The following is a 22,936-nucleotide window of genomic DNA, read 5'->3' as shown; positions in this document are numbered from 1 at the left end:
TTTTTTTTTTTTTTTGTCGTTTTGTAAAAAAAAACTTGACAAAATGAAATGATACCCAAACAGTGGAAACAAATGAATATTACTTTTAGGAGCCATAGTAATCCAATCTTGTGGTTTCAATTGGGCCGACACACATTTGACCCAAAGCCCAAATTTAAATGGGCCTACAAACAATTTGACCTAAAGCCCAAATTCAAATGGGTTAGGCCCAATATCGAAAAAAAATCAAATCCAAATTATTGGGCCAGGTCATTAAAGCCCAAATCCACGATATACTCCTAGAAAGCTCAATAAATATTAGAGTATCCTGAGACGAAGGGAACTCCCTGACTTCATTCTATATAGAGGCTTTTCCTCACAATATTGTGAGGCTCAGTACTTCAACTAGTCCCCGTGTTCCTCGAATGGATCTCTTAGTTGTTGAGAGGGTTAATTCATGAAAGTTCACGATGTTCGAGAAGCTACCAGCTAAATACCTTCGATGAGTTCATAGTCGAACACTTTTCACAAATTCAAAGTTGAATATTCAACCTCGAGAAACATGGGAAAGAAGAGAAAGTATGACGAGAAAGAGATTTTTTAGCATTTTGAGTAAAACACGGGATGGATTGAGCTATTTTTTTGTAGTCAACCGAACTCCAATACTAGAGCTAGGTTTAACTCGATTCCACATTATATTGTTCTATGTGCACCAGATCCTTGGAACGTGACGTTTTGATATCCAAATTATTGAACAAGATGTCAAAAGTTCAAATCTTTAATAAAATGTCGGACGTTTAACTCGATATTTATTACATTCTAATGCAGACAGTTCACATGTTTGAACAAGATAACATGTCTCAAACAAATAATAGTTAGAATCAAAATTATCCTAAATTAAAACTTTTTTTTTTTTTTTTTTTTTGGTGTCTTGAAGATTAACAAGCCCTAGTTTGCAAGAACTTCCCAAATGAGCTCCGCGTCATAGGAAGGCATCTTTGCCAATGAGTAGCATTCCGTTTCTAATCCCGCCGTCGCCGTCGCCGTCGCACAATCCGTGGAGACATCTCGAGGAGAGTTCTCGAAGTTCCACAACCCCTCTTCCGCCGCGACCGGCGGCTGCACCCTTTCCCAACTCCACTCATCCGTCAACTCCACTGCCGCAGGCGGCAGAGACACTGATGACGACGACGACGAAGAACATGAACCGGAACCCAAATCGCTGCCGATTCTCTGCTTCTTCACACTCTTCTTCCCTTTCCCCTTCCGAATCTTTTGAAAAATCGCTTGAATCTTGGCGTCGACCAATTTCTTCAACCCACTCAATCTCGCAAACTCGCCGGCGCCCAAATCCGTCTTCAGCTCCTTAAGATTCGGGAAATTCAACCGCGCATATTCCCCCCGGAGCTTACAGGCAGCACAGTCGTACGCGTACGCGGCAGCCTCCGGCGAATCGTACGTTCCTAACCACACCCTCATCCGATTCTGCGGCAGCCGAATCTCCGCCACCCATTTCCCCCAATGTCTCTGCCGCACTCCTCTGTAAAGCTTCCTCTCACCGCCGCCCACAGCAGCCCCGCTTCTCGAATATAGCAATTCATACGCCCGTGAAAACAAATCCCGAGACCCATTTGGTCTACTGTCCTGAGAAAATCTCTTCAATACCTCCCGCTTCTGGAGATACACCGACGACCCCACAGGCCGATCTAAATTCTCGCAGTGAGAGAAGATCGAATCCAATGTATTTCCTCCGCCCGTTAGAATCAGATTCGAAAGAGCCGTTGAAACATCCGTTAGCTGGAATTGAAGATCCGCTCTGTTCATCATCGTGTTCATATTTTCCGGCGGTTCTTCTGAAACAGGGGAAATGAATTAGAACCCAGAAAGGAGAATTCGAATCATTAGTGTTTCGTTTTTTAACTTTGTGGGTTTTGTTTGTGGTTGGAAGATGAGAAAGAAACAGAGTCGAGTGGAAATTTATAAGTGATGAAGAAACAGGGGAGTGGAGAAAAAGGGATGATCTGGTCGTAGATTGAGGGCCAAAAACAAAAAAGGTGCCTTTTGGAATTAATGGAAAAAGTCAGATTTAGTATGGAAGTAGGAGAGATTGATTCACACACGGAAAAGAAAAAGTCTTTGAAAGTTCATAAATTGCAGAGCCACGCGGATGATTTTGTTGGCGCCATGCTTTCATTTGATTGCTGTATGTGGAAGGAGACGCTTTCTTCTTTGCCTTCCCACTCCATGTCGACCTTATAACAATCTTGATTAATGAATTAATATGCTTTTTTTTTCAACATATTTATTTAATAATCTCACCTAAGTTGGAAAGGGGAATGATATATTACTATTTATCTATAGCATAGACGTTTTAAAATTATGAGGCAATAGGTTAAAACAAACAATATCTACTAGATGTGAAATTGGCCTGTTACCAATAGTATTAGAGTCAAAAGCCAGGTTGTGTGTCAATAAGAACACTAGCCCCAAAGAGGGTGGATTATGAAATCCCACATAAGGAAAGGAAACATTTGTAAGAGTGTGGAAACCTCTCACTTACGTACACCGATAAGTAACTAGTCAAAAAGAACAATATTGGTTATATCACTGGCTGCTCATAAGTAATTAATCAAAAAGAATAATACTGGCTATATCACTAGGTTGCTCCTAACATGTGGGAGAATTCCTATTCAAACCAGAAATAAAGGGTTTGGGAGAGATTTCTCTAAATAGGAAGAAACATTATTATTTTGAAGTATATTTTTCTTACCATTTTACATCTTTTGAATAGAAATTATATTGATAAATAAAAATTATTGTAAAAAAATTCTTTAAAAGGAATATTCTTTTAATATGTATATATATATATATATATAAAATTTGAATTAGAACAATTACACAATGAATAATGAAATTATGGATGTGGTTATATTCTAATTTAATTTAGAGACCATCCACGTAGTCGAAACTATAAAGGAAAGTTAAACCCAAGTGTATTTCAGCCACATATTTGAATTTGTAATTAAAGAAAATTACAAAAACAGTACAAAATTTTAAATGAATGAATTAGCCCCTAAACTTAAAAAGTTGTTATAATTAAGCATTTAAATATCGTAAAATGCACACAACACTCTTTGAATTATAAGATTATTACGATGAAACTCAAATTTTTTTATATCAGCGTTTTGTTTTCCTATAAAAAAAATAAAGAATATATATATATATATATTAAAGTTTGAGAGAAAAAGGAAAAAGAATTTTGAACGAAAGAAAAAAAATAAAGAAAATAATAAAAATAAAAAGGTTGGAGTTTGGTGAGGGGCTCCGCCAATATTAATGGATGAATTATTAATTTATGACTAAAACTAAATACAAAAAGTTTTTGTATCAATCATATGCCCTAGAAGGACGATGACTATTTTCTTCTTTTTCTTTAACAATAAATTTTGACTATTTTTTTTTTTGAAAAAATATGGCACTTAAAAACAAATTTTGAAATTTAAAATTTTTATATTGTTAGACGAACACGATTCTCCACAATAGTATGATATTGTCGAGTATAAGCTCTCATGGCTTTGCTTTGGGCTTCTCCAAAAGACCTCATACCAATGGAGTTAGTATTCCTCACTTATAAACCCATGATCATTCTATAAATTAGTCCGATGTCAGACTTCCATCATCCAACATATATTATTGCTATATTATTTGTAATTTTTTAAAAATAATAATAACATTGATTTTTTTAACAAATAATAAATAATTTAGTTATTTTCAAATTGGTTCTTTCCCATCTAACTTAAATGAAATCGACTATATTTTTATCGATTTAAAAATGCTTAGAAATAAGATAATTTTTTTTATATTTTAAAAAAATAACGAGACATATACAATAAATGAGTGGAATAAAGCGTTTGAAAAGGCTCTTTCAAGAAAAAAAAAAAATTCAAATTTGTTTGTACGTAAGCTTGAGATTGTAATATGCTTTTCACATTCCCTAAGTCTCCATTTTATCTTCATTTCTCACCTTTTTCTATGATTGAACACAAAAATCAACATTAAAACGAAGGAATGAAGTAGAAGATGTGTCATTTTCTACTTTAGGTATTGATGATTAGTCTTTATCAAATTAATTAATGAAAGTTTATCATCAGCTTATGTTCAATTATTTGATCATATATGACTAAATAAACAACTTTCTTTCAGTTCAACAAATTTGAATGGATAAATTAGATGCTGGTCTATAAATATCGAGGGCCGTTTCCAATTCTAAATTTTTAATTTTGTATCTAATATGTGTTAAGAATGAAATATATAATTGGAATTGAAGGTGTGTGTTGTTATTCATATTCATAACTTTTACATAGAATACAAGCTACAACTAATACCTACGAATAACGAAAATATAAATTAATTAAATATTAAAAATAAAATAAAATATATTATAAATCAAATCACAAAAAAATATTAAGATATAATATCTAAGATATATTCTATAATCCAATTTATTAGTTTGGTTCGATTGTTGGAGGTGAATATTAGGTGGGAGATTGGGGAAAATGGTCTAGTTTTGAAAGTTGTGGATGTGGACTTGGTCCGCCGACCGCACCGACGCAGCTGCTGGCTTGACCCCCTAACACCGCTGTCCCTCTCAACCAAATTTCTACTTTTTAATCCTAATTATTATTTTTTTTTTTTATTATTATTTGCACCACAACCAAACATTACCACAAAATATCTAGTTAATTTCAAGCCCTTATATTTCCACGAAATTAATATATATAATTTTGCATGTAAGGCTATTTCGTGATGAAATAAGTTTCGAGATAAGTTATTATTTATACAAAAAATATTAAAAAATATCTAATAGTTATTTAGATTTTTAGTTTTATATTTAATAATTTTTTTTGACCTATTCAAAAAGTTTAAAATTCACAAACATATTAAATTCAAATTTAAAAAAAAAATCAAAATTTATCTTATTTTTAAAAATAATATCATATTGACCAATGGACTTAAAAGATCTATTGGCCCAATGATGTTTTCTCTTGAAAAGAGGTCTCCCAGGCCCATAATTTTAAAATTTTCAACCGAACCCTCAATATTTTAATTTTTTTGTAAATATTTCCCAATTAGTCAATTATTTAAATTCGGACCCAATTATTTAAAATTGACAGAACATATATTATCCAATAATTATGATACAACACGACATATTATTCCTTTGATAGGTTTTTTTTTTTTTTTAGTATAAATTTATTCCTTCCACTTCGTTAATTACAAAATTAAATCTATTCATTATGAAATAAGATATTCAATTATTTAAAAAAAAAATCCATCTGATTAAATTTAACTAAAAATCCTCAAAATATCATATCCAATAACTCTCCATATTCTTCCCAATTTTAGCAATTTATTTATATTAATCCTGAGAAATATATAAAATAAAATAAAACAAAACAAAACAGCTAATTGTGTTGATTTGTGTAGTGTTTAGAAAAATGGTGGTTGGTTAGTTGGAAGCGGTGGCGGAGAACGTGGCTGCGGTGGCCGGAGAATTGCCGGAGCTACACGTGGTGGGACCCACTCATCCACGTGGTTCCACATGACCATAATCGTTACAGCGTCCGTCCACGTACGAAAAAAGGGAAAAAAGAAAAAAGAAAAAAAAAATCACCGCCAATTACGCTTTTTTCTCTTTAAATTTTTTCCAAGGAGGATTGAGTGGACCCACACTAGCACGGATCGACGGCTGAGATCATTGGTACAATCCGACGAGGCATGGACGTCCGTTCGTTAGGTAAAGAGTGGCTTAAGAATACGACGCCGTATGATGGCAAAAAAAGTTAAGACGACATACAGAGCCGCTTTGTGGTTTGACTTTTTGTTGTCGTATAATTCTTTTAAAAAAATTGAAGATTAAATTAAGAAAAAATATATATTTTTGTAGCACTATCATTAACGATTTAAAAACATTTTAAAGTTATAAGTATAGCACAAATTTATTAACATATTTGATAAAAAATAGAATACGATAATATTCGAGTCTCAATTTCTACTCCAAATATCGGTAGATTATCTTGATCCTAATTTAATTTAACTATTACAATAAAATGCTACTCCTAATATAATTTTAAAATATTTATAAAATATCTAACAAAGTGCCTAAAGATATTTTAATTCATTTTTTAAAAAAATTAACAAAAGTGGAAAAACATTAAGTAAAGTTATTTTTGTTTTTTTATTAAAAAATTATTGGGTCAAAGTCAAATTAGGAACATACGGTTTTTTTGTTTATAGTCCACTAAAATATTTGGGTAAACTCTAGTTTTAGTCATAAGATTTTATTTATATTTCAACCTTTAGATTTATTTAAAAAATTATTAAAAAAAAAATAATTAGGCATCTTACTTTACTTTATTTGTCTATCTACTAGCCTAAAATATTTATCAAATAAATATGACACATTATTATTATTATTTAGTTAATAATATTAATAATAAAAAAATTTATATATATAATTAAAACTATTTAAAATTGAATAATTGTCCGAGTATAAATTTTTAAATTAATAAGTCTTTAGACTTTGTAAATATTTATTTTGTGCCCGAAATTTAAGTGATAAGACGAACATTATAATTAAATAAATTATTTTTTGATCAATTTTTCGATGGAATCCATATTTGAGATAATAATAATAATAACATTGATGACTTAACATTGTTAAGGAGGTAAGAAAATTACAAAAAGGACACCAAAATTAATTGTTTCTTGTGGGTTCCCATAATTATTAAAGAGCTAAATTAATTTTTAGAAGTACAATTTATAGAAAACAATAATGACAAGTATTATTGTACCAATAATAATAAATAATAGCAATAATAATGCTTCTCAAATTTATACCAAAATTAATAATGAAAAAAAGAAGTTGTATTTAGGCATTAATGCTAATTAAATTTTGTTCCTCCGCTCCTATTATTACATCATTATTTATTTTTTTTGAGTAAATAAATATATTTTTTTAATTCTACCATTATAATGGCAAAGGAAACGAAAAACTATTAGATACAATATTTGCATTAATATTATGTAGATCGAAATGATGTGAAGTTAAACGAAGGTAACAAAGATTTCGTCGAAGCAGTCACAAGGCTAGACTCGGCTTTAAAGGGGCGTTTGCCTCTTCCATTTATTTCTTGACGTTTCAGTTCACAAAAGATTATTAGATATATGATTAAAGATTAAAGACAAAGTAAAGTGTGAAATACTCAATCCAATCAATTTTCATGAATTTATGGAAATTAAAGGTGGGAAGGACGTATGAATTTATATCAATATTTAAATATTGTGAAAGAGATGGCTAATAGATTCACAACTAAAACCAATTAAAAAATAATTCTAAAAATAAAAAATAAAAATAATACCCAACACGTATATAAATGGTAGAGCTAACCATCATTCAAGATTAATATTTAAAATCAATGTGATGATCCTAATTTTCGTTATGAGCTACTGTCCTATCAATTTACAGACTATTTTAAGTACTTAGGAAGTGAAGTGTACTTAGGTGAATACCGTTATTATTTTTTAGGATAAAGGAAGTTCGATATTTTGAATTATATTATTTGTAAAATTGGTGAATTGAAAAAAATAAATAGAATATTTGAATTTTAAAGTTATAGATAAATTATTTTCCATTCTTCCACCTCTTCATGTTTGGTCCTTTTGAGGTGGCAAGAAAGTGACGTCGTTTCTACACCCACATGACTCATTTCCATTCCACTCATCATTTTCTTAACTAGCTGGTCCAGCTACGACCCACTAACATAATGGCTCGAGATCATCGTTTATTCCGTACATTTTTTATTTATTTGAATCAACTTCTAATTTGTTTAAATTTTATTTTAATTTAATTTCTAATTTCAAATTTCGATCTTATTTTATTTTATTTTTGTCGGTAGTAGGCAATTTAAGACTCGTGCGGCAGGTGGAAAAAAGAATTAAAAAATATATATAAGCGGGTTTATCGGGTTGTCGGGTATTTTAAAAGATGATGGGTAGCGGGTCGATCTCTACCATTTTCGAGGAAACCCGCCTCTTATACTCCACACTCATTTCATGCCTTAATTTTTGGGGGCTTGCTTTTTTTTTTTTTTTTTTTTTCACAAAATAAATAAATAAAATTAACCTTTTATTAATTTTTTTTTTTGGTTATATTTTCCCAATTTCCATGCAAGGAAGTTGTTCTAGTGTTCCATTAGGTTTGACTCTCATACATATTAATATCAAATATTTCATCCACTGTTGATGTAGGTATGTTTTATCGTTTATTCATATGTGAACGAGTATAATAAATTATAAACTAGTTGTTGCTATATGAATAGACGAGTGACTTAATGCTCGTGTTGATTAACAGTGAATCATAAATATCGAATTTATAAGAGCTTTCCATGTATCTACTGAGCCTTTTGAGCTCACCATTGATTATTATGTTTGACTCGTTGAACTTTCCAACCCAAACTGGTTAAACTAGTAAACCCACTTAACAAACTCTACTTATCACGTAAGTGAGTATTAATCAAAATTAGAATAAAATAAAAGTTTTTTTTTATATATTTATTTATTATTTTTGAAATTGTACTATAAATTCAATATTTTCGTTAAAAAATATTTTTAAAAATATTTACTTAAAAAAACAACAATTGTTTAATTCCAAAAGTACAGTTACTTACAAAGAAGAGGACATATTCAAATTCCTTTTTTTTTTTAAATAATTTTCCAGCAAGATTTTTTTATCACAGAATCTTCGTCTATCTAACTTACTGTTATACAAATCTCCATGTAACTGACTGTTTCATTGGTACGTGTCAGACCACCAGGTCACCCCACCGTCGTTCTATCTTTGCTTCCCCTTCAATCTTTCCTCCTAATTTCCTCTATTTCTGCACATTAACTTATTCCTTCAAATATTATTTTTGTCTTCCTATTTTCAGATCTTTATTGTTTCTTTAAAAAATGTCTAATCAATCCGATATTTTTTTTTTGTCTAATAATTTTATCAATATTCTTATGTTGCCTTTTTAAAGTGAAAATCATCGTTATTATTATTAAACTAATATATATATATATTTTTTAATTGAGTGAAAGATTATAAATTTATAAGTAAGTAATACTATGTACTAAATGATTTGGAATTTTGTTTAATATTTTCAGGCCACACCGACGTTCGTGGCAAGAGACACCCACATGACGTTGTTCCTTTCACAAGGGTTTACGTTCATATGAACATAAAAAAGCTAAAAAAGAAAAGCCTCTGATTTTCAAACATTATTCTAATTCAATCGCATTTATGATTCTCTCCCTCACTCTCCACTCCATTATATACTCCCCCACCTCCCTTCTTCTCCAAATCCCTCCTCTTCACTACCACAGAGCTTTCAAAGCTCATCAATGGCGGCATTTCTCTGAGATTATTATAACAACTCAGAAACAAACCCCATTTCCCATTACCCATTCCCCGGAGATCTCTAAAATGGCGAACCTGACTTCCATGGCTTCTCTGCTTCTCCTCTGTTTCATCCCCTTCTCCGCCGCCGCCCATGACTACGGCTCTGCTCTGACCAAGAGCCTTCTTTTCTTCGAAGCTCAGAGATCCGGCATCTTGCCGCGCAACCAGCGAGTCAGTTGGCGTTCCCATTCCGGCCTCCAAGATGGCAAAGCCAGTGGGGTTAGTTCCTAATCCAAATCCCATCCTCTGTTTTTTTTGTCTACTTTTTATTTCGCTTAAAAACAGAGTAAAAACAGAGTCACATTTTGTGAGTTTCTGCAGGTGGATTTGGTCGGAGGATACTACGACGCCGGCGACAATGTCAAATTTGGACTGCCCATGGCTTTCACTGTCACGATGATGAGCTGGAGCATTTTGGAATACAGAGCCCAATTGGTTGCCAGTGGCGAGCTTGGCCATGCCATGGATGCTGTAAAATGGGGAACTGATTACTTCATTAAGGCTCACACCGAACCCAATGTTCTATACGGCGAGGTTCGATCTTTTTTTCTTCTGTTTTTTACTTAAATTTGTTTTTGAATTTGAAATGTGAATGTGGTATTGATGTTTGTGGGTTTTTTTTGTAAGGTGGGAGACGGGAACACTGACCACTACTGCTGGCAGCGGCCGGAGGATATGACTACTGACCGCCGGGGTTACCGGCTTGACCCGAGTAATCCCGGATCGGATCTCGCCGGAGAAACTGCCGCCGCCATGGCTGCTGCTTCTCTCGTCTTCCGCCGCTCCAACCCCGCTTATGCTAACAAGCTCCTCACCCACGCCTATCAGGTTTGTATGTTTATTTAAAATTATGAAAACTGAATTAGAAATAATATATATATTTTTTGGAAATTTTGGCGCATATTTGGGATCACGGTTTGAAACCGTACACGTACTTTAAGATTTTGTAATTCCGTGATCATAACCGTCCATTTTGCATGATCCAATAAAGATGCGGAAGTTCACGTAGTCATGGAAGTACGGTGTCGGTGGCAGTGTCTACATTACCTTAATGCCCTCGAAATTAATTTAACTTACAGTTATACCCTTGTATTAAAATAAAATCTGACCGTTAGCTAACACATTAACTGCTTCCCCGGTATTTTCAGCTGTTCGATTTTGCGGACAAATACAGGGGCAAATACGACAGTAGTATTACAGGAGCTCGGAAGTACTACCCATCTGTCAGTGGATACAATGTATGTGATTACTCCTTCTCTCTTCCTTTTATTGGGCTTGGGCTTCGGCCCAAAAAGAGATGCCCATTAAATTAATAAAAATATTTTTAAATTTTATTTTTTTAATAATGCTATCAATATTTTATTTTAAAATACTATTTAACTTTTAAATTTTCATTAATATTTTAATTTTTTTTAAAAATATCTTTAATTTTTTTTAAATATTAACATTATTTTAAAATTTTATATATAAATATTTTTTAAAACATGATATTAAGGATGAATACAATTTTAACCTTAAAAAATGTTGAAGCCTATTTTAAAAAGTTTGAAAATATTTCTAATAGTATTATTATTATTATTTTTTTAAATTAACAAACATTTTTTTTTATTTTTTTTTTTAAATTTAAAGTATTATTGAACTTTTAAATATTATTATTAATTTAGCTATTTCATGTTTGTTGAACGAACTTTAATAGGACGAGTTGCTATGGGCGGCGGCATGGCTATACCAAGCAAGCAACAACCAATACTACCTGAAATACCTCGCCGACAACGGCGACTCCATGGGCGGCACCGGCTGGAGCATGACGGAATTCAGCTGGGACGTCAAATACGCCGGCGTCCAAACCCTAGTCGCCAAAGTAAATTCCTCATTTCTCTAAATCCATAATCTGTTCCCCAGATTTCCAGTCTCTCTGATTGAACTCCTTCCTCTCGCAGTTCCTCATGCAGGGCAAGGCCGGCGCCTACGCTCCAGTTTTCCGGCGCTACCAGGACAAGGCTGAAGCCTTCCTCTGTTCCTGCCTGAGAAAAGGGAACCGCAACGTTCAGGTTACCCCTGGCGGCCTCATTTTCCGGCAGAGATGGAACAATATGCAGTTTGTTACCACCGCCTCCTTCGTCGCCACGGTCTACTCCGATTACTTGACCTCCTCTGCCGGTTCCTTGAAGTGCCCTGCCGGATTTGTCCAGCCATCTGAGTTACTAGCCTTCGCTAAATCTCAGGTGCGTTTTTTCGATTTCCCTTATAACCAATGTGGTAATGAAATTTAGGGTTTAGGGTTTATGTTACGAAGCAATTTGGGATTAGATTTTGAAGATTCTTGAATGTTTGAAATTGAGCAGGTGGATTACATTCTTGGCGACAATCCAAGAGCCACAAGTTACATGGTGGGATACGGCAACAATTTCCCCCGCCGTGTCCACCACCGTGGATCCTCCATCATTGCCTACAAATTCGACTCCAAATTCGTCGGCTGCCGTGAAGGCTACGCCACTTGGTTCAGCAAGAAATCCAGCGACCCAAACGTCCTCATCGGAGCACTCGTAGGCGGCCCCGACGCCTACGACAACTTCGCCGATGAAAGAGACAACTACGAACAAACAGAGCCAGCCACTTACAACAACGCCCCTCTTTTGGGCATCTTAGCCAGATTCCACGGCGGGCACTCCGGCTACAACCAGCTCCTCCCAGTAGCCCTTCCGCCACCTCCCAAATCAAACCCAATTCCCCAAAAACCTTCTTCTTCCTCGAGCCCTGTTGTGATTCTACAGAGGATTACCAGTTCATGGAAGGCCAAAGGGAGAGTTTACTACAGATATTCCTCTGTTCTCACAAACAAATCGTCAAAAACAGTGAGGAATCTGAGGCTTTCGATCTCTAAGCTTTATGGGCCCTTATGGGGGCTGACGAAATCTGGGAATTCTTACACTCTCCCCAAATGGGTGGGCTCGTTGGGTCCTCAGAAAAGTGTGGAGTTTGTGTATATTCACTCTGCTTCAGCAGCGAGCGTCTCTGTTTTAGGCTATAACTTGGGTTAACAGAAGAAATGAAGAGGTTTATGATATGAAAACTGTGCAGAAATGAGGAATGGAGGAAGAAAGGAGTGAAGAGACGAAGGATTTGTTTTTCTCTTTAGTTTTTTGAAGAGAAAAGGGTGCTGTGCTCATCCTCTTTCTTTCCTCTGGTTGACTCAGTGAGTTTCTTGTTTTAAAGGGCAATGGCTGAGAAAGGGAAGGAAGAAGCTCACTCATTCTTGTTTTAAAGGGTATATTTTAGTTTCTCTGTAATTGGATTGACAGATTTCTCTGTTTTTCTTTTTTCATTTTGTGTTTTCATGTTGTAATCTCTGCAACATAATTTTATCTCCCATGTTATAACTTAAGTTTGCTAGCTCTCTCTCTCTCTCTCACTCACTCGAAAAGGACAATATCTGCTCGTGGTGGATCTAGGCCGTTACAAATGGTATCAGACCCAGACACCAGACGATGGGTCAGTCTTCTCGTTGTTCCCCGAATTGGAGGAAAGAAAGAGTGCCAGTGAGGACGCTGGCTCCGAAGGGGGTGGATTGTGATGTCTCACATTGAATGGGGAGGAGAACAAACTACCCTTTGTAAGGGTGTGGAAACCTTCCCGCCTAGCAGACGACTTTTAAAGCCTTGAGGAGAAGCCTGAAAGGTAAAGCCCAAAGCAGTAGAACTAGGCCGTTATAAGTTTAGACCCACACAAGAAGAATTACAATCTCGACTTAGTTTCTTAGTGTTGGATGCAAGTCCCACGTCGGCTAATTTAGAGAATGGTTATGGATTTATAATCAAGGAATACTCTCTCCGACCAAAGCGAGCTCATGCTCAAAGTGGACAATATCATACGATAGTGGACAATATCATACGATCTACAATGAGATATGAATTTTCCCATTTTCAAATTAATTATAACAAAAGTAAGTATGAATCTTTACATCCAAGCAAACCAAAAAAAAAAAGAAAGTGGGAAGAGCTGAACTTCCATATAAATATGAATCTTTACATCCTTGCCTTCTTCAATCTTCATCTTCCTTAGGCAACTGGCTTGTTTCCGCCCTTATACATCTCATCGATCTCTTTCTGTCAACAAAAAAGTTCGATCATTAGTTTATGCATTCCGTTTTAATTTCGTTTCAAAGTATCATTATCATCTCTTTAGTGTAAAGTAATACTATGAAGGTAATCGAGAAGAACCTGATAGTATTTGAGCATTTGTGGTCTCTTCTTCTTAAACGATGGAGTAAGAAGGTCACGCTCTATATCGAACGGAAGGGGATCGAGATGAACCGCTTTGATAACTTCGTAACCTTTTAGCTGCAAAACGACCACCACGGCTTCAATTCAAGCTACTTTCAACAAGTTCATCACCATGAGAAAAGAGAGAAAAAATTGACCTTTTTTTCTTTGGCAATCTTTGAGAGTTGTCCAAGTATATAGTCTTTGGCCCTTTTATCTTCACAAAGAGCATTGAAGTCCCCTTTTATGCCATTTTCTTCTGCCCAATGTTCAAGTGCTTGCCTTTGTGGGTTAACAACAGCAACAAGGAAGGCCTCAAAGCTATTTCCATATATCCATATCTGCAACAATCACGATCAAACATCATCGGTCTCACTAAGAACAGTCTAAGTCCACCGCTAATAGACATCGTCATTTTTGGGTTTTTCTTCAAAGTTTTTAAAACGGGCCTGCTAGGATGAGGTTTCCACACCCTTATAAGGAATGTTTCGTTCTCCTCTCCAACTGATGTGAATCTCACAATCCACCCCTTTCAGGGCCCAGCGTCCTTGTTGGGGCACTCGTTCCTCTCTAATCAATGTGAGATCTAATAGTTTTGATGCTAAAGTTATGACGACGTCTTTGGACGCCCACGACTAGTTTTCCTTTAGGATATAGAATACATACCATTTCGATGTCGGAAACAAGGCCATAGATCAGCTCTAGATTTTCGACTGCAACATATTCACCTTGGGAAAGTTTGAAGATGTTCTTCTTACGGTCAATGATTTTCAAGCTTCCATCTGGTTGCCATTCACCAACATCCCCTAATATGATTCAAAAAAGAAGGTAAGAATTAAACTATAACAGCCCAAGCCTACCATTAGCAAATATTGTTCTCTTTGGGCTTTATCTCTTGGGTTTTCCCTCAAGATTTTTAAAACGCGTCTGCTCGGGAGAGGTTTCCACACCCTTATAAAGAATGTTTTGTTCCCCTCTTCAACCGATGTGGGATCTCATAATCCACCCTCCTTCAGGACCCATAGTCCTCGCTGGCACTCGTTTCTCTCTCTAATCGATGTGGGATCTTACAATCCACTCCCTTTCGAGGCTCAGCGTCTTCACTGGCACACCGTCCGGTGTCTGACCCTGATACCATTTGTAACAACCCAAACCCACCGCTAGCATATTGTCCTCTTTGGGTTTCCCCTCAGGGTTTTTAAAACGCTGTCTGCTAGGGAGAGGTTTCCACACTTTTATAAAGAATATTTCGTTCCCCTCTCAAACCGACGTGGGATCTCACACAAACCTTTCATGAGCAATATCGACATTAAAACTAGGTAGTACCTGTATGAAACCATCCATCAACCAAGACTTCTGTGGTAAGATCTTCGCGTTTATAGTATCCTGCAAACAATGTATCTCCCTTGATACATACTTCACCTCGAGGCGTGCTAGCGAGCGAATCGTACCCCATTTCGGGTACTGATTCGAGACAGATATCAACATTAGGCACTGGAGGACCTACTGTTCCCAACATTCGCAATTCATTTGGTAGTGTAACAAAAGTTCCACCACAAGTTTCTGTCAAACCTGCAATAGAAATGTATGATATTTGGGCTCTGCTTGCTTTGTTTAGTGACAATGGAAGTGAAAGGATGACATACCATATCCTTGTAGAACATGAGCACACGATACAACTCGAAAGAACGTTTCGATATGAGCTGCGAGCGGGGCTGCTCCAGATAAAATGATTCGAACTTTTCCTCCTAATCCCTTCTTCACCTAAACATATCCTTGCAAGAACATGAATGAGTTCTTAAATTTTTTTTAGATGATTTTGATTGAAGTGAAGCCTCATGGCTTGTCTTTTGCCCTTTTACCTTGTCAAAGACCAGTTTATCAAAGAGTGTGGCTGCCTGTTCATGTTTTTTCCCCTTCTGCATTTGGTTATATTTGCTGCAAAAGTACACAGATAAAGATATAGATAGAACATGGAAGAATTCAAATGTGAGATCCCACGTCGGTTGGAAAGGGGAACGAATCAGTTCTTATAAGGGTATGGAAATCTCTCCCTAATGGACGTGTTTTAAAACCTTGAGGGAAAGCCCAAAAAGGAGAGCTCAAAGAGGAAAATATCTACTAGCAGTAGCCTTGGGCCGTTACAAATGGTATCAGAGCTGGACACTGGGCGGTGTGCTAGCGAGGACGCTGGGACCCCAAGGGGGGTGGATTGTGAGATCCCACATCGGTTGGAGAGAGGAATGAAGCATTTCTTAAAAGAGTATGAGAACCTCTCCCTAGTGAACGTGTTTTAAAACCTTGAAGGGAAGCCCGAAAGGGAAAGCACAAACAGGACAATATCTACTAGCAGTAGCATTGGGTCGTTACAAATGGTATTAGAGTAGGACATTGGGCGGTGTGTCAGTGAGGACGCTGGGACCACAAGGGGGTGGACTGTGAGAACCCACATTGGCTGGAGAGGGGAACGAAACATTCCTTAAAAGAGTATGGGAACCTCTCCCAAGTGGACGCGTTTTAAAACTTTGAGGGGAAGCCCGAAAGGGAAAGTCCGACGAGGACAATATCTACTAGCAATAGCCTTGGGTTGTTACAAATGGTATCAGAGCCAGACACCGGGCAGTATGCCAGCGAGGACGCTGGGACCCCAAGGGGGTGGATTGTGAGATACTACATCGGTTGGAGAAGGGAACAAAGCATTTCTTAAAAGGGTATGAAAACCTCTCCCTAGTGGACGCGTTTTAAAACATTGAGAGGAAACCCGAAAGGGAAAGTCGAAAGAAGACAATATCTACTAGCAGTAGCCTTGGACCGTTACAAATGGTATCTGAGCCCGACGCTAGGGCCCCAAGGGGGTGGATTGTGAGATCCCACATCAATTGGAGAGGGGAACAAAACATTCCTTAAAAAGGTATGGAAACCTCTCCCTGTGGACGTGTTTTAAAACCTTGAGGGAAAACTCGAAAGAGAAAGCTCAAAGAGTACAATATCTACTAGCAAAACACCAGAAAAATGAATGACGAGGGAAAATGTACTTACTAGGAGTATGCAAAGTTAAACAACGATCTTTTCAAGAGGCCACCCGACGATATCTTCTGGTTCAAACCTAAACAATTCCGTTAAACTCGACATTATCCACCATCTAATAAGCAAAAACTCGATTTACACTAATACTTCTTACACATTGGCTCAACTTTTAGCTCGAAGCTAAGAACAAAGACTATTAATATCGAACGAGGACGAAACGACATTAAAACGGTTTGCATTCAACACATCTAGCATGATAAATGAGTATCAAACCCAAAAGCAACAGATCATATGCTCACCACCATAAATTCTTTCAAGAACACGAGGAACTGCACAGAAAATAGTTGGTTTCAACTCTCCAATGTCTTCAACTAACAATTTGACATCCTACAAAACTCATGAACATGATATGAGTCCTTCAATTTCTTTGCCTTATAAAGGGAAAGATCAAGATATGATTTCTCACCCCACGCCAGAATCCAATGGAGGCACCATTCAAAATGAACACCTCCTCGATCACCCGGTCGAAGATATGCGCGAGTGGAAGATATGATATGTAAACATCGTTTTCTTGAACCTATAACAAGAACAACGAACATATATGCATCTCGTGAATCAACAAGCTTGAAAATTGAGTTATGTTAGGGAATGGGAAGAACAGAGATCACCTCTTCCTTAACAGTTGCAAGCAAATGTTTGACACCAGCTATAAGAGCTATAATGGCTTTATTGGATAATAGCACTCCTTTGGGATCACCAGTTGTTCCACTGGTATACATGATAGTGCAAATATCACCTTTCCCTTTCACTGGAGGATCATATTGTTGGCTATCTCCCTGTTTCCAGTGGTAAAAAAACATCATTCTCAGTGAAGAAAAAGGTATGATATTCACTTTTGTTCATAGATGACAGTAAAAGTAGTCTTAAATGATCTAAATTGTCCTTCAAAACAAACAAATTATACTCACAAATCAAACACCGATGTAAATAAACTATTTGTGAGATCCCACATCGATTAGAGAGGGGAACGATATTGATTGGAGAGGGAAACGAGTGCCAGCGAGGACGCTGGACCCTAAAGGGGGGTGGATTGTGAGATCTCACATCAGTTGGGGAGAAGAACGAAGCATTCTTTATAAGGGTACGAAAACCTCTCCCTAGTAGACGCATTTTAAAAACCTTGAAGGGAAGTCCGAAAGGGAAAGTCCAAAGAGGACAATATCGACTAGCAGTGGGCTTGAGCTGTTACACTATTATTTTTTAATCACAATCCAAACACAAGAGACACGAGTCGAGTCCTTACTAGTCCATAGACTGCCAAAAACTGAGCAATATAACTTACCTTTTGCAGAAACTCTTCCCAAGAATATATTTCCAAACCAAACTTGTTAACTTCTTCCTTGTGATTATTTGAAACTTTCCCAAAGCTCACAAGTGCTGCATACCAAAATTAAAATCTTGTTAGACATAGGCCATTTTTGTTGGTGTATGAACAACGAGTGAGGGCTTACTTTTAAGAACATTTGCTGTGTTGGGAAGTGTTTTCAACAGCTGAATAAGAGATAGTTAAATGTTAATATCATAAACAGTTTACTTGAAACTAGATGGCTCTTAATTAGGTGCAAAGAAATGGCTATGAACCTCTGGGATCTTCTTCTCTTCTACAAAAGCAATGGAAGTCTCTGCATGGCATATTATGAATTCTATGGCACCAGCACCTGAAACATGTTACAATACGTTCAAACCCGAAAAACTTGAGAGACATGGCTAAGAAGGGTCGTCGATTGTTTTTTGATCCGTTTTCTTACTTATAAACTTTTGAACGTTTTATTTTAGTCCCCAAATATTGTATAAATATTGTAATAGTCCGAGTCCACCGCTAGCAGATATTGTCCTCTTTGGGAGAGGTTTCCACACCGTTATAAAGAATGCTTCATACCTCTCTCCAACTGATGTGGGATCTCACCATCCACCCCCTCTGGGGCCCAGTGTCCTCGTTGAGCACACCGCCTGATGTTTGGCTCTGATACCATTTGTAATAGTCCAAGTCCTCTACTAACTGATATTGTCCTCTTTGAGCTTTTCCTTCCAAGCTTCCCCTCAAGGTTTTAAAATGCGTCCACTGGGGAGAGGTTTCTACACTCTTGTAAGGAATGCTTTGTTCCCCTCTCCAACCGATGTGGGATCTCACAATCCACCCCCCTTAGGGGCCAGTGTCCTCGCTAGCACACCACCCAATGTCTGACTCTGATACCATTTGTAACAATCCAAGTCCACCGCTAGCAGATATTGTCCTCTTTGGGTTTTCCTTTTTGGGCTTCCCCTCAAGGTTTTAAAATGTGTCCACACCCTTATAAGGAATGCTTCATTCTCCTCTCTAACCGATGTGGAATCTCATAATCCACCACCCTTAGGGGCCAGCGTCCTTGCTAGCACACCACCCGATGTTTGACTCTGATACCATTTATAACAACTCAAGTCCACCGTTAGCAAATATAGTTTTCTTTGGGCTTTCCCTCAAGGTTTTAAAACGTGTCCACTAGAGAGAGGTTTCCACACCCTTATAAGGAATGCTTCGTTCCCCTCTCCAACCAATGTAGGATTTCACAATCCACCCCCTTGGAGGCCCAGCATCCTCATTGGCACACCACCCGGTGTCTGGCTCTGATACCATTTATAACAACCCAAGTCCACTGCTAACAAATATTGTCCTCTTTGGGCTTTCCCTTCCGAGCTTCCCCTTAAGATTTGAAAACGCGTCCACAAGGGAGAGCTTTCCACACCCTTATGAGGAATGCATCGTTCCCCTCTCCAATCGATATGGGATCTCACAAATATTGACTTAATCCTTATTACTTTTCTACGAATTGTTTAACAAGAACACAAATTCGTACCAAAACTTGCACCTAACCATCAAGGACTAAAAGGTGTGTTTTCAATATAAAATGACATATACCTAAAGTATCATATAAAGGAACACAATAAAGCCCATGAGCATTGCAAGCCTGCAAGCAAAAAAGACACCAAATAGAATCTTACATTAATTTATACAACTAAGAATGAACTAAGGAAGGATATAATGCATTAATCATACCTCCATGCTAATGATCCACTCAGGACAATTGGCACCGTAAATTCCACATTTTTCACCCTACAAACTCAGTAAAACATGTCACAAATTTACTCTCAGAGCATTCTACAAACACAAAAATCTTCAAGAACTTACTGGTCCATAACCCAGGCTGCGCATTGCGTTTCCAATTTTCAACACCAATTCATAGACTTGCTGGTAAGTTAGCCACTCATATTCACCAGCTTTAGCCTGCAGATGCACATAATCCACCATAAAGTTTTACCCCTCTTCAGTTCAATGCCAAAGCAACTTATTTATCAGTAACTTACTGGATTTCCTTCGACTATTTTCCGACGCCCGAGCATCCGATTTCCGGGATTTTTCTCCACGGACATTCTGCATCAAGCATTATGGTCACAAGTGTTTGATTTACAAGGTCGATTTGTATAGTTCGGAGTTGAAAAGTCGAGCCTATATTTGGTTACAACATACTATAGCTCCTCAAACCTTTCTTGAAACAAGTTACAAATTCCTTTTCAAGCTTCCCCTCAAGGTTTTTAAAACGCGTTTGCTAGGGAGAGGTTTCCACACCATTATAAGGAATGCTTTGTTCCCATCTTCAACCGGTGTGGGATCTCACAATCCACCCCACTTGGGGACTCGACATCACAATCCACCCCCCTTGGGGTCTACTAGGGAGAGGTTTCCACACCCTTATAAGGAATGCGGGGTTCCCCTCTCCAACGGACATGGGATCTCACAATCCACCCCCCTTGGGGCCTAAAGTCCTCGCTGGCACACAGCCACAAGTCAGTCTGACTTTGACAACATTTGTAACAGCCCAAGTCCACCAATATTGCCCTTTCTAGGCTTTCCCTTCTGGGCTTCCCTCAAGGTTTTAAAACGAGTCTATTAGAAAGAAGTTTCCACACACTTATAAGGAATGTTTCATTCCCCTCTCCAACCGATGTGAGATCTCACAATCCACCCTATTGGAGATTCAGCATCCTCGTTGACACACCGCTCGATATCTAGCTTTGATACCGTTTGAAATAACCCAAGTCCACTGCTAGCCGATATTATCTTTTTTAGACTTTCCCTTATGACCTTTCCCTTAAGATTTTAAAACACGTCTAACAGAGAGAGGTTTATACACGCTTATAAGTAATGCTTCGTTCCCTTCTCCAACCGATGTGAGATCCAACAAAGCACAAAGAAAACAGAATTCACATTCTAAAAACTCTCTAAACTTAAGAATTTTCCTCTTGGGGTTTCTCATCCATCAAAAACGACTAACAAACCAGAAAAAATACATACCTAAATATATCCCAGCAGGTTTCCAAGCCTTCAACCGATGGAGGAAACCCATCTTTAGCAAAAACACTCCGGTAAACCGGCCCGACCGACGGCCGTCCGGCGGCGGCTTCCTTGCCCTCCTCCACCTGAAATAGATACTTCCTCTGCATTTTTCTTCCTCTTCTGAAACTTCAACAAATTCCCAAAATCTGAGAACTTTATTAGGGAAGATTTCAAATGTTGAGACAACTTGAGCAAGAAGCCACCATTATTTGACTCAAAAATATTCAATGCACAAGCTTGAAGATAAGTCCGTTTACTTTGACTCTCACAGGCAAGGCTGGCCATGAAGGAAGGATTTTGACTTTTGAAAATGACAAATAATTGCAAAAATTTATGTTTTTTTTTTATTTTTTTTATTGCTTCGTGAAAACGGGAACCTTTCTTGACCGTACGATTTGTTTGACATTGTACGGTTGGTACCGCAAGATCAATATTTTTTTTAAAAACGACGACTTTTCTATAATTACTTTGTTTATGTTTTTTATTTGGTTGTGAACATTATCTTAATTGTCGTTATTAACTTATTCAACACTCTTAACAAGTCAACTCATATTTTCTAATCACCGTAATTAAAAAATAAAAACTAAATAAATAAAATTATCCTGTAATTTATTTAAAAATCAATAATATTTTTAAACTAAAAATAGTCTTAAAAAATATAATTACCTCTTGATCGTATACTTTCCTTAAAAAAAAAAAATACTATTGAAATTGTCTTTAAATTTTTTAAAAAAATTTATTAATACCCTTCAACTTTTAAAAAAGGTTAAAAAATATATTTACCGTTAGTATTATGTTTAAAAAATACGAAAATTTTTGAAAAGTAGCATTAACAACCTTAACTTTTATTAAATATATATATATATATATTTTTACTATTAATATTATGGACGGTACATTCACGTCCACGCCTCATAGTTTATCTTCAATTTTTACCCTTATTAATTATTTTTTTTTTGAAGTTTTTAACAATATTTAATAATATTAATAAATTTTTTGAAAATTTAAGGTTGTTTTTTAAAAACTTTTAAAAGTTAAAAAATATTTTTAATTATTAATGGTCTCTGTCCAAAACTAACATGGGCTTAATCTTGGGTTTAGCCCATGCTTCTTTGGGCTCAGTGGGCTAACCCAATGGCAATATCTTAATTTTAGGAAACACGTGACTCGTGTTGGTATGTGAGAATAATGTCATTCTTACAAGTATTTCGAGACAAGCAAGTAACGTAGTCATGTCGCATGAGATGCAGAGGAATACTAAAGTCATCAGGTTTCAAATTCGAGTCTCAAATCTCGGTATGGAGCGTTATACCTCAAACGTTTGTAATGAGAATAAATCTATACTAAATGTAGTTAGAACTCTTCTGATACATTCATATGTTGTTAAACTCAAGAAAAAACATGTCTAGCTGTCTATAAGCTCGAGTTTTTAATTTTGTATTTGACAATACTTTAATAACGAATTAAATATTATAAAAAATATATATAAATTAGAAGATTCCAATGGTGATGCAAATGAAACTCAAGTGGGACAATTTCCATAAACAAAGGGAGAATCATCATTTAATTAAATAAAAAAGAATCCTCCAAATTATAATTTATTTTGTTTGTATTCACATCTTCCATTGCAATCAAATTATTATTTACGAATCAAATAATTAAAAGAGAATATTAATTAATTAAATCATAAATAAGATTCATGGGATTGTAATTCAATAATTTAGAGCAAAA

General features: G+C 36.3%; 3 protein-coding genes across 3 annotated transcripts; 1 reads left to right on the top strand and 2 right to left on the bottom strand.

The window, feature by feature from the left end:
• Positions 1-744: 744 nt before the first annotated feature.
• Positions 745-2,185, bottom strand: LOC111435813 (ethylene-responsive transcription factor ERF061-like). The gene is made up of 2 exons (XM_023073377.1): positions 928-2,185; positions 745-871 (listed from the first exon to the last, which is right to left on the bottom strand). Exon 1 carries the CDS (start codon positions 1,813-1,815, stop codon positions 928-930), a length of 888 nt encoding a protein of 295 aa, XP_022929145.1. The 5' UTR covers positions 1,816-2,185; the 3' UTR covers positions 745-871.
• Positions 2,186-9,331: 7,146 nt separating this feature from the next.
• LOC111435808 (endoglucanase 6-like) lies at positions 9,332-12,869 on the top strand. The gene is made up of 7 exons (XM_023073369.1): positions 9,332-9,703; positions 9,806-10,018; positions 10,112-10,312; positions 10,633-10,722; positions 11,181-11,345; positions 11,425-11,709; positions 11,830-12,869. Exons 1-7 carry the CDS (start codon positions 9,509-9,511, stop codon positions 12,523-12,525), a joined length of 1,845 nt encoding a protein of 614 aa, XP_022929137.1. The 5' UTR covers positions 9,332-9,508; the 3' UTR covers positions 12,526-12,869.
• A 669-nt stretch (positions 12,870-13,538) lies between these two features.
• LOC111435809 (long chain acyl-CoA synthetase 4-like) lies at positions 13,539-21,409 on the bottom strand. The gene is made up of 19 exons (XM_023073370.1): positions 21,164-21,409; positions 20,176-20,242; positions 20,000-20,095; positions 19,868-19,924; positions 19,730-19,778; positions 18,415-18,491; positions 18,285-18,324; positions 18,116-18,210; positions 17,442-17,609; positions 17,240-17,350; positions 17,073-17,160; positions 16,786-16,852; positions 15,609-15,684; positions 15,393-15,510; positions 15,073-15,318; positions 14,413-14,552; positions 13,905-14,087; positions 13,705-13,824; positions 13,539-13,590 (listed from the first exon to the last, which is right to left on the bottom strand). Exons 1-19 carry the CDS (start codon positions 21,310-21,312, stop codon positions 13,543-13,545), a joined length of 1,995 nt encoding a protein of 664 aa, XP_022929138.1. The 5' UTR covers positions 21,313-21,409; the 3' UTR covers positions 13,539-13,542.
• Between the last annotated feature and the right edge of the window lie 1,527 nt (positions 21,410-22,936).

The sequence above is a fragment of the Cucurbita moschata genome, unplaced genomic scaffold, assembly GCF_002738365.1.
Source record: "Cucurbita moschata cultivar Rifu unplaced genomic scaffold, Cmos_1.0 Cmo_Scf00050, whole genome shotgun sequence".
Lineage (NCBI taxonomy): Eukaryota > Viridiplantae > Streptophyta > Magnoliopsida > Cucurbitales > Cucurbitaceae > Cucurbita > Cucurbita moschata.
Note: the sequence above shows the minus strand (reverse complement) of the source record. Positions and strands in the feature narration are given on the sequence as shown.